The sequence below is a fragment of the Erpetoichthys calabaricus genome, chromosome 1 (genome assembly GCF_900747795.2).
Source record: "Erpetoichthys calabaricus chromosome 1, fErpCal1.3, whole genome shotgun sequence".
Lineage (NCBI taxonomy): Eukaryota > Metazoa > Chordata > Cladistia > Polypteriformes > Polypteridae > Erpetoichthys > Erpetoichthys calabaricus.
Genome location: NC_041394.2, coordinates 102,352,285 through 102,364,836, shown reverse-complemented (window position 1 = coordinate 102,364,836; position 12,552 = coordinate 102,352,285). Strand labels below are relative to the sequence as shown.

Genomic DNA, 12,552 nt, shown 5'->3' with positions numbered 1-12,552 from the left:
TTGTTGACCTGTTATAATGCACTGCATTTCTAAAGTGGACTTGTGCTCAAAGCAAGGCTTTATGTTGAAATCATCATTGGACTGTAGTTAGTGCCTTTCTGCTGTTCTGCTGGTACCATGTGCAAAAAACATTTAAATGTCTGAAACAAAACTGCAATTACAACTCAAGAGAAAAAAAAAACAGAATCGTGGTCTATAGATATAGAAGTAGTACAAGCACCAGTGAACAGTTTGGCAAGTGTGTCCTCTATGTTTAACAAGAAAGCTTTCTTCTTGTGAAAGTGTAAAGATGGTCACAAATTCAGACACAGGTAAAAGCAAATTTATCTTGCACAGTCTTTGCAATCAATCATGTCACACTTTACCTGTTTCATGGCCCTATAATGTTAAATTAGTAAATAATAATCAAGCCACAGACAACCCAAACCTGGCTGATTATGTTTAGTTGATAAAAGACATAATAAAGTGTTGCTTCAAGTTACCTTGCTTTCCTTATCTACAAAATATTAAATAAAACATTACATGTTGGACGCATCTAACTTTGTATCTGTGGTTTTCCAAGGATGAACACACATGAAACATGTTTTGTTTTTTTTGCCCCTGTACATTATGATCATTCAGTCTTTAGGTTTCTAGGCTCCAGTGTGTTTAAAAATCTATATATATATCTGTACAGGGAATTCCTTAATGGTGGTCAGTTGCTAAAAGTTTCTTGGTGTATGCAGTATTAGAAATTGACAAGAAACTACAATTAAGACACAGAAATACCAAATCATTTGAAATGTAGCTCTGTATATGCCAAAAAAAATCAACAATGTCACTAAGAACACCTATATTCAAATAAATAAAATGAAAGCTACTAACATCTATTTTTTTTTAAACAATGATAAGTTTCTCTTGAATCTTAGTGGTAATCCAATATTTGCAACCGTCCAGCAGATGTTTACTTTCAGATCCCAATTTCAATTACAAGGACTTCAGATGCAAAGACTTGCCACTTCAGTGCCAGCGTTTTCATTTGTAATAATTGAATTGAACCATTAGCGTGATACGTTTAATGCTTCCATTTAGATTCCATTTAGAACAGTTTTTTTAGGTGACATCAGAATCATCACATTCAACAACTGGCTATAAATATAAATCCAAGTCATTTAGATTTCTGTAGAATGATAGACAATGGGAACTGTAATCCAGATTTCTTTTATGCTAAAGTCGTTGACTTCTTCTGCGGGACTTGGGTTTGCATTCTCAAAACATTCTTACTCCAGTGTTGAAAGCTCTCAAGAGCTTTTAGTCCATTTACATTGCAAATTAATAAAAATCCATAGCCAGTCATAGAACTAACACCTCATAAGAGCGTGATCAGAAAGTAGTCATCTGTGCAGACTTCCTGTGCTGCTTTGCCTTGTTACTGGTTCTGTATTGTTGGAAGAAGATTCTGGAAAATAAAATCTACTTTTTAATACAAGAAATGTAGCTGTTTAAGAAATTCATAATCCATTTTAGGACATTGATAATAACATGCATGCAATAACAGTAATAATAATAATAAACTTCAGAATTCTTTAAATTTTGTTTCAGAGTTGACACTGCATCTGATCCTGAAATCAAAGAAATGTTGGGGTAACGTTGCATAACAATCTTAAGCCCATCAAATACAATTCACAGTACTGGGGACAAGGGCTGAGCCAGCAGTAGACAGATCATCAGAGCCCACTCATGTAGGGTCATTTTAGACTCACCAGTTAAACTAATGTTCACATCTTTGGGAGTTTGGAGTGAAACAAACAAAGATCTGGGGACAAAGTACAAGCTCTACACTAACAATGACCAAATGAGGGATGCTCGATCTGAGTGCCAGCTGTTCTAAGCACTGTGTCACCATTCTTCTCTCACAGTAGAGTAGGAAAGTGAAAACACATAAAAGGAGAAAATGTAGTTTTGTAAGCTTACTGAATTACTCCTCTGCAAGTTCTCCTATTCATTTATTTATTCATTTATTCAGAAAGTGCAGGGTCTGGACCTTAATGCAACAATGTGGCATGGCACGTTCACACAGAAGATCACACTCACTTATACCGTGACAATTTACAGGTGCCATTCAATCCAACATGTTTGGACCGTTGGAGGATACCCAGTCATACATGGGAAGAATGTGAAAGCCCCACAAAGATTTTGCCTTCTGGAGCTTCCCAAACTAAACTGAATTCATCCATCCATTTTTTCAAACTTGCTTTTATCCATTTCAGGGCAAGATTATCTCCCAACAATAGTGAAAATAAGAATGAGATCAGCCCAGGTTGTGACACCAAGCAACACCCATACACACTTACACTTACTATGTGAATTTAGAGTTCTAAAGTACCAAAACTTCATATATTTGGTATATGGGAGGAAATGCAGTAGCCAGAAAAAAATGTATAGACATGAGAACAATATGCAGACTTCAAAGGATAGTGACCATGTTGGAATCAAACCCTGGAGTCCAAGACTGTAGCAGTACTGAACACTTTAATACTGCTCACCTTAAATCTAATTCATCTAAATTAAATCTTAATTTTGGTTAGTTCATTTAAACAACAGAAATTCATTCATGACTAAATCAAATTCACATTACACTTAAGTACTTGGCCATCTAGTGCATCATCCTGTTAAACCTACAGTATTAGCTAAGTCCTACCTTAATTATTTATCAGAGGAACCCACACAGAGAGGCTTCAAATAAAGAGCTGCATTTATTTCTCATACTTTTGACTGCTGACTCAAAAGTCAGAACTATGAGAGAGAGGGACAGGTCATGGATCTTCTGGACACCCATCAGAAGCTTTAACTAAGAGATTCTATTCCTTTTTAACAATTCAATAAAGCACATAAACTTATACCAAATGCAAGACTGCAGGTGTTTTAATGTAAAATAACTACATTTGCAGTCTAATTCGTCTTTAGAATGAATTCTACACATTTTTCACTTCCATATATGATCTTTGTAACATTACAGAATCTACAGATGGTTTAAATTTCACTTTAAAGAGTTTCAGATATATTGAATGACAGAATGAAAAGCTGCTTTGTTTTCTTCTGCTCAGGTTTATTTCTAATATATTCTGAATGCTGGCACTAAATTATTGACCACAGGTGTTTTGGGGTAAAGGTCCTGAATTACATGGTCACCAGCATCGCCTCATAAAGATGGTATAAAATGAAAACTTACCTAAATCTATAAGTGGATCCAACTGGAATTACCATAATAGTATGTTGCTTTTTTCCACTCACACAATGACAAAAGAACAGAAATGAAACTTTCCAAGCATACAGCTTTGTATTCAGAAATTGCAGTCTTGTTGTGGATTTCAGTTGAGTCGTAATTAATGGGTAATTAGAGGACGGTGGTGTTTAATGAGACACAGATTTATCAAGAAACACTACTGGGCCTCCTTTACACATACAGCAATACACCTTTATAATGCTCATATTGGCTGTTTTCTTATCTATAGCTAAGTCAGAGGCTTTCTACTTTTTTGTAACTGCTGTGTGTATTTGAAGGGATTGTTGTTGCTTGTTACAATATTTGTTGTGTTTCTGTAAAAAGGTAAATTCCCTCCTTGACATAAACAAAGCACTGCCTATCTATTTATAGAAGTTCACTCGTCTTTCAGACTCTGTAACCCTACGTTTCCACAAATCTTGTATTTTTTAGTCTAATTTACCTGCTTTTTATGATAGAGAATGTGAAATTTTCATGAAATAATCATAAATTATATGCATTTTTGAAGAATTACTCCAGGTTACAGGTGACACAGGGGTGCAGTGGTTCGGATTGCTATCACACAGATCCGACACCCTGCATTTGCATCCCATGCTGTTCTCTGTGTGGAGTTTGCATGTCCTTCCTGGTCTAAGTGAGTTTTTCTCCAGGTAATCTGGTTTTCCTTCTACTTCCTGAATCACGTGGCTTTGTGTGGATGTGTATGTGTGAGAAGGCCCTGTGAGGGACAGCTGCCAGCTCCAGAGCTGCTTCCCACCTTGCGCCCAGTGACCCTGAGTTAGATTAAGCATGTTTGAGAATATTATGTTAATCCAAATTACAAACTTTTCTAAAATACTTGAAAAATGTGCTAAATTGACTATTTCTGAGTGCAGGTAAGTTGTGCATGAGTATACCATGTAAGTATTGATGTCCTTTCTATGTTTAGTTCTGGGCTGGTGCGTATTATTGCCAGGATGGGCTACAGTTGCGTATGAGCCATTCATCTGCTTTCTAAAACATACTTTCTATAACTGATGGATACAAAGTGCCAGAGTGTATTGTAGCAGCCAGTCCTCAATTGGACACTAGACCCTTAATGTATAGCATAGAATTGATGTACAAAACAGAAATAATAGTACAGAAATAATGTACGAAATTATTTTTTCAATTCACTATGGATAAAGGCTTTTGCTAACTGAAGAATAATGATTTCAAAATCTTGACTTATAGTAATAATGTCTTTGAGATGTAAGGAAAATTCCAAAAAGAAAAATCCATGGAAAGGACTTGTGAACTGTAGATAGTCAGTAACCAGACTAGGAGTCAAACTTGGGTCCTTAAAGCTATGAGACAACAGCAATGTGTGAGTTAATAACAAGCAAAGCTGCAATCAAATGAAATACAGGACTTGCTCATTTAAAAACTAGTTTACAGAAATGAGTTTACTTTAGAAAGGAGTCATTTTCACAGGAGCAGCAAGACAAAACTGCTGCCTTATAGTACTTGAACCAGGTTTTTCTTCCAGCTCGATTGTTTAAAATATGGAGTTGGCAAGTTTTTGTTGGATTCTTCTGGGTTCTGGTTTAATCTTAACAGTTCAAAGATGCACACGGTGGATTGGAAAGACAGACCTTTTAGACTAAGTTTGCTTTTCGAACATGTATATGTGGTATTCGATACTGTTTAAGTACTTCAAAAAAATCTAACCTTTGCAGTGAAGCAACTGATACTCAACAATAACGTGGCATATCTAGCCATAGTTTTTAAAACTGTGCAACTACTCAGAACTGGCATCAGGTGATCAGGAGAACAAGGAGTAAGTCATACATGTACTCATCATATTCCAACATTCCTCTTTGACATGAAATGTGTTTATTGCCATTTGCCATAAACCCTGAATGCAATGGAATGTGACATATCTCTTTGATTTCATTGAGGTATACTGAATAAGATGGTCCTTATGGAAAAAAAAACAAAGTCCTAAGAGGAATTATCATTGGGGTTGTAATATTTACTATATGTTTATATAACCAGATTATTTTACAAGAAAACTAATGACTAAAACTGAAAGAGTCAATGATGAAACTTTTTTCTCATCTCCAAAAAAATTCTTTCAGAAAAGCTAAAAACACCTAAACTTGTCATGCTTTACCAAATTCCACATTCCCTACTCTTCTATCAGCTATGGAAGCAGTTTTGGCCCAGCCCAAATGTGACATTCTCTGTTTCATTTCTGTTTTCCTGCTTTGACACACAACACAGCAACAGAGAAGGTATTACAAAAAGAGTTTACTTTTTAGAAAAGCTTTTTTTTATTATATTAGCTTATTATGCTTACTTAATTAGTTTGTAGTGCTGTTTATTCTGGCTCACATAGTGCACAAGTATCAACACTAAAACTTTTTGCTTTATCTACATATAGTGTAAGTTTGCTGTATACAGTATAGGGAAAGTGTTATGATTATCAAAATTTCAACTTTAAGTTTTTGACGGACATACACATCTTAGGCTAAACTGAACACAATTTGACCACTTTAAGAGTAATATCTACTTTTTTGTGGTTCCTGTCTGAGGATGAGTCTGGAGATATAACTCAAAAACTCAATTTCAGTCTGAATGACACTTTGCCATTATTAGCAATATAAATATACTGCAAGACATTTACACTAATTATAACGATTAATTATTTTATTGTGTCCCAAAGACAGCAAAAATTGGGAAGGAAAATATAATTTTTTAAACATATAATCATTGTTCACTGTTATTGTTATTTCATTGGCATGCAATATTTTCCTGTTAAAATCACAACTTTATGTAGGGAAAAGCATGTGCTCGACACATCAGGCTTCCTCTTTCACTTGTGAACCTTAGATGTTGCATAGATTAAGGAATGGATTGTATGACACAACATGCCTGATGGCATAAGGCAAAATAAAAAAAGGGAGATGACTAAGCCAAAAAAGGCATTTACCAAAAGATGTGGTCTAGGGCTCAGCAAAGGGTATAAGGATACAATGTCAACATATTTAAATTGAGTATTAAATCCCTATACAAAAAAATAATCAAAGTTTAAACAAACACAAGGTGGGACAAGAGGTGACCTCATGGGTCACTTATCATGTGACTGGCAATGGCAATTGTTTCTGTAAACAATGTGGCAGTGCCCTTGAATCTGAATTACAAAATGGTGGTGCTCAAACAAGGAACTCATACAAAATGTCACAATCATAATTTTAAAATGAACAAATATAAACAAATGAAATACAACACATGTACATTTCTGGTGAGATATTCTGTTAGTGCATAGCTGGTGTGGGGAATTCTAGTTGACTCTCAGCAGGTCAGCTAGTCATTTTAAAACCCATATTAGTTGTGTGATCTGCATCCAACAGAAAGCCAGTTCGACGTTTTGACTTTTTCTCATGCAAACCACTCAGTGCACTCCTGGCTGCAATCACTCAGTCATTACAAGGCTCATTTGACACGGCACATAATCAGGGTTTTATTCTGAAGTAAATGTTTTCACTATAACAAAAGACTTATCAACGGACAAACAGGATTGTTCAACATATTTACTGCTAACACAAAAATGCTATCACCTTACTGTTTAGTTTTCCTGCTTAACATTATGCCTCTTAAACCTGGATGTTATAATATGCGTATAATACACAAATGTGCTCAAGTCACTGCTTCTGCCACTGCCTGACGAAGTGGGGGGCATGCCCTTGGTTTGACAAGTATATGTATATCTGTGATGCTGATAAACTGCTTTGTTAATAATTCTCAGCCATTTACACAAGAAAGCAACAGTGGATTGTATTCTTCAGTTTTGCCTCCTTGCTTATAAATTACTCTATTAATCTGTTAAACACAGCATCTCAGAGCTCTAACGCCCTCCATTTTATGGCTCCTTTGGACCATGTTTCCTTGAGCCTACTCACGTGCTTACCATCATTGCTTGAGGCAGTGTTGTTAGTGTCCTGGGAGAAGTTTCCTGAGGTTGAATCTTCACTCAAAGCTGTAAAAATATTAAAGTGTCTCATTTGTTACATAATCCAAGACACATTTGAACCTTCATCTGTGGACATGATATCAGTTCATTCATTAGCTTTGTTTTATACCATTCGTTAGAATTCATTCCTATTCTGGAGTCACTGGGTCAGAACCTATCTTAGCAACATTGGGAACAAGGAAGAACAAATCCTGGACACATGCTAACCATCACTCATTTTAGAGGTGCTAATCAATCTAATAGAAACATCTTTGTGAGATGGTGTACTAACTGAAACGTCACGTGGACAGGAGGAAACCTTGCACACTCCCAAAAGACAGTGATAGGGCAGACATTTGAGCCCAGTGCTTTGGCATTTCAAGGAAACAGCACTAACCACTGCACCACAATGCACCTATTAATAACTGTTATACAGTATTTCAAAGAACATTTATGATGCACCCACTAATACATACTAAAATGAATCTTCTGCTGCACTTTGGATATACTGTACTTGTTTTTTAATTTATTAACACCTTTACAGCAAGATATTCTGATATGCATGCAAGAAAAAGTTGCTGGATGAGGAGAACAAATTAGACAATGATGTTCATTTGTGAGAAAATAAAAAGACCCAAATATACATTTTCAAAAGTGAAGGTCACAAAAGTAGTAAAACTGTAGGGATAGGTAAAGCATTGGTGTTGAAAATGTTGAAGACAGTGCAATGTAATGGAAGTGGAAAGTTGACAGATCTGTGCAACATGATTATGTCAGAAGATAGGATTCCTGTAAACTTGAGAAGAAGTGTGGTCATTCCAATATACAAATGAAAGGGCGATTCACTGGAATGCAGGTTACATTGAGAAATAAATGAAGGTAGTTGAAAGAATTCTAAAGAAAAGAGTCAGGCAAAAATTCTAAAAATGCAGTTTAGTTTCATGCCTAGGAAGAGAACAACAGATGCAGTCTTTGTTGTCTAGCAAATTTAAGAAAACGATCTAGTGAAACAAAATGGGTAGTGAGGCAGGCACTGAGAAAATTCGGTGTAGATGAATACTATGTGTCTGCAGTGAGGTCAATCTATGAGGAAGCACAAAGGATGGTATGGATATTGAAAGTCTTAAGATGAAGTTGGGGTTCCACCAGGTATCTGTTTTGAGTCCCTTGTAATTTGTGATACTCATGGAGGTGGTGACAAAAGACGTGCATGAAAGATTGAAATGGGAACTCCTGTACTCGGATGATCTTGGCGATCTTGAAGGCAAATACTGAAGTGAACTTTATGGAGAAGATGCTGAAATAGAAAGCTGGTTTCGAAGACAAAGGTCTCAAGGTAAATTCAGAGAAGATCATGGTTATGGCAGAAGTGAAGGGCAGGAGGCATTAAAGATTTAGAATCGTGGCCATGAGGCAAAAGTGTTGGGAGAAACTCAATGCAATGCACAGTTTGCCAAAACTGGATGCACAAAAGATGTACTGGTGTGAAGATGTACTGTGTGACATTGTTTATACTGTATAAAGTGTATAAGGGGGGTGAAGAACACTGATGCAGTAAATGTAAATTTTGATATCAGCAATGGAGTTATTTTAGAGGAAGTAGGTATATTCTGTTATTCTGATACATACCTCTAGTAATAAACTTTTTGAAAGATACTACCAAATAATATTTTTGGTTTGCGCATGATAGTAAGGATTCCTTATGTTGACGTCATAGGTACTGAACTCAAAACGCAAAGTCGACTAGTACATTACAATACAATGAAGACTTGCATTCTCTAGTACAAATCCCAAAGCTGCACTTCTGTATGTCTGTAGGCAATACACTTATATTGGTTATAATCTAACTCTCTTACATATGTGTCTTTATTGTGGCCTATAGCATTGTAGATGTAAAAAATCTTTGGATGATATACAGCATTAAAGGTTTTATATAACACATTGGCTTACTAAGGATCTGTTATGTAGCTATGCTGTTGTCACGCTAGTTAAATATAAGCAAAACCCAAAAGCTCTCACCTTTTTTTTCGTCTCCAGGATCACTGCTGGTTAGGCTTCCACGACTAGATGGAGTCTCAACCACTTCATCATGAGAAGCTGCCCTTTTGTCCCACGCACCTGCTGCACGTTGCCTGAAACGGTCACGTGGTGAAACTTTGTTGTCTCCAGGGCTGAAAGACTCAGACACACCATAGCGAGAGCTCAGCTTTCGTCCCTTCGACCGCAAAATCACCTTATGTTCTTCATTGACATTTTGGGTACTACTTGCTTTACGCAGAGGAGCAGGTGAACTGGGGTTACTTGGAGTACCAATTTGCGGACCTTTGAAAAATAAAAATCCACTTAGTTATATTAATAATTATTTTAGTTTTCATTATGTCAAATAGTCCAATAATTACTGCCATACTTGATAGAAAAGTTTCTGCCTATTTCAGTTTTACCTTGTATAGTCTTAAAATGATAAACTATATGGTATAGATGTGCATTAACAGTGCTGCAAAGCAGACAGACTTAGTTTGTCCCATAAAATTGTTGGGAGATTTCTGTGGTGAATTAAGTTAACTCAATAAACCCAGATTAAAAAGAAAGACTTGCTTGAGATATATTCTGGAATTTTGCCACATTCATCCTTATGTCATAACTTTTAAATTTAGTTTATCCTTTTTTATCTTAATCACTTACATGCCCAACATTTACCACAGTTCTTTTTTGTTTGGCTTGGATAAAAAGGTGTAGTGCTTGTCCTTCTCCCAGGCATGTTTGCCCTATGTGGTCTGAGAGTTCATGTCATGGAGTTGTATCTTTTTTCTACCATCTCCATGCCTCCTGTGCTCCTCAGCATCTTCCTGTGTCACCTTGTGTTCTGTGCCATAGACTTCTATTTGCTGACTTAGCCACTTGTAAATCCAAGTGTGGGCTTTGCCTGTATCTTAAATTTCAATAAGATAAACTCCTGCATATTTAGCAAACTAATTATACTTTGCTACTATAAACTGGTAAAATGCCTTTCACTTGTTTGGTAGTTTGCTTTAATTAATTCTAACTAGATTGACTGAAGGTTACCACAGAACCTGTCCCATATGCTTGTCTAATAGTGAGTGGGCTGCACAGAATGTACCAAGGTTCTAGATAGCCTTTCTAAAGCCCAGGGAAGACCCTCCTTGCCAATCATGAATGAGAAAACTGAACATACATCAGAGCCAATAATTATAAAATTAAACCATTTACTGTACATGTATCAATTTAACAGTGATTCATGTACAAAGTGTATTACAACACATATGCTAATAAAATATACTTGCTAAACTCTAGTTAACTGACCTAGCGAATCAGAGACAAACCAATTTATAAAAAGCAGTACATGACCTAACCTGCCAGGGCTTTGGCATGACTAGGCTGCTCATGTGCTTCCTTCTGGGGCAGCTGACTGAGATTTTCTGTGCTGCCTGCTATGATGTACTGTGCACGAAACAAGTCCTTGCTCTCCCTGCGTGGCTTAATAAGCCTCTTCATGCGGTCTGCAATCCAGTTGCCTTTCCTGCAAATAAAGACAGAAAGCAGGACACACCAACATATTGAATACTTAGGTCTACTGTTAGGTGTTCAAAAATAAGTGGAATGTTTTTGTCATTGAAGGTAAACCCTCGATGTCTAAAACATTTATTAGTAATACAAGCAGGTACAATCTTAAGATAAAATTAAAATTATACTTCAACAAGAAACAGTTGCAGAACAACTTGAAGAAAATGTTCTCACACTTCAGTTTTAATATTAATGAAACCTCTGAAGGAAATTACAGTATATTAGCACTAATAATGAAAAGCCCACTGATTAGGTGAAATTCCTATTGCATCTAGTGCTTTGGAAAAAGGTTTCAACATCTTAACTGTTTATTTGTACCTCTTCTCCATCGATTTGTATTACATTTGGCCCAAGGGTGGTTGGCAACAGTGAAGGCCATGTTGATAAACTCACAGTAATTAAATATACATGAAAAGCAGATTGCTAATACAATTAGACTAAATTCTTAACCTTTTTTTTCTAATTTAACAACCTTTTGGCACATGATGGTTTAGTGTGACCTGCTCATTCCTAAATGTTTATCCAAGGGAAAATCAATGACAAGCAGTGATGTTTTTAATAGTTTGTAGTGAAGCATAGTGCAAAGCCCATATAAAACCACAAGGTTACTTGGAACTTTCAGTACTGCTCACTGGCACTTTATAAAGATGATGCTAAATTCTAGAAGAAATACTAATAGCAGCTTAAGAGATTTTTATGTGAAATTCTTAATTGACAAATAAATTATTGAAATAAATGTCTTTGAAGATTGTCTAGATATAAATGTATATGCTTTTTTCAATAATCCAATATCAAATTCTAGAACAGTTTCAGTAATTTAAACTGGATATATTATCTACAGGTTTGACTTTATTTTGGTTAATGTGGATAAGCCAAATTACTCTAATAGCCAAAGCTATTCTGATAAAAAATTAATATTAAAGTGTTTTGAAAATAGGGCGGCACGGTGGCGCAGTGGTAGCGCTGCTGCCTCGCAGTTAGGAGACCCGGGTTCACTTCCCGGGTCCTCCCTGCGTGGAGTTTGCATGTTCTCCCCGTGTCTGCGTGGGTTTCCTCCGGGTGCTCCGGTTTCCTCCCACAGTCCAAAGACATGCAGGTTAGGTGGATTGGCGATTCTAAATTGGCCCTAGTGTGTGCTTGGTGTGTGGGTGTGTTTGTGTGTGTCCTGCGGTGGGTTGGCACCCTGCCCGGGATTGGTTCCTACCCTGTGTTGGCTGGGATTGGCTCCAGCAGACCCCCGTGACCCTGTGTTAGGATTCAGCGGGTTGGAAAATGGATGTTTTGAAAATATAAACAACTAAATGAATTGCTTAAGTCATATTCTAAACTGCATATGCTCAGCATTTTTAAAACACAAATGACTGGCATTGTTTCACTTACTAAAGCAAGCAGTAATGAATTAACCAGCACTACTAGAGTATATAGGAAATTAAATGTTAACAGACAAAATATTAGTAATGTTGTTCTTACATTTTCGTGCAAGTGTCAGCAAATGACATGGGTCATCTAGGCAGTCGAATAAGACACATCACCACAGTGGGGAACATGCATGGACATTTTGATGGAGAAAAAATATGAAGAGGGTGACCACTACCAAGAATGATATGGGTTTTGGGTATAAAGGTTAACCATTATGCCAAAATTTCTTTTTACATTAAATGTGTTTGGATTGATTCCAGATTTGTGTTAGTGCTACTGGGGTATGGCAATTGGACAACCATCCACTACAGTT

General features: G+C 36.4%; 1 protein-coding gene across 1 annotated transcript in view; it reads right to left on the bottom strand.

Moving 5' to 3' along the window:
* Positions 1-583: 583 nt before the first annotated feature.
* The window catches only part of LOC114653961 (girdin-like), a 159,808-nt gene continuing 147,839 nt past the window's right edge, over positions 584-12,552 (bottom strand). The window contains exons 28-31 of the mRNA XM_028804485.2: positions 10,610-10,776; positions 9,258-9,560; positions 7,197-7,265; positions 584-1,438 (exon numbers count right to left, since the gene is read on the bottom strand). Of these exons, the coding sequence (XP_028660318.2) occupies positions 1,374-1,438; positions 7,197-7,265; positions 9,258-9,560; positions 10,610-10,776 (604 nt within the window). The 3' untranslated portion in view covers positions 584-1,373. The remainder of the gene's footprint in view (positions 1,439-7,196; positions 7,266-9,257; positions 9,561-10,609; positions 10,777-12,552) is intronic.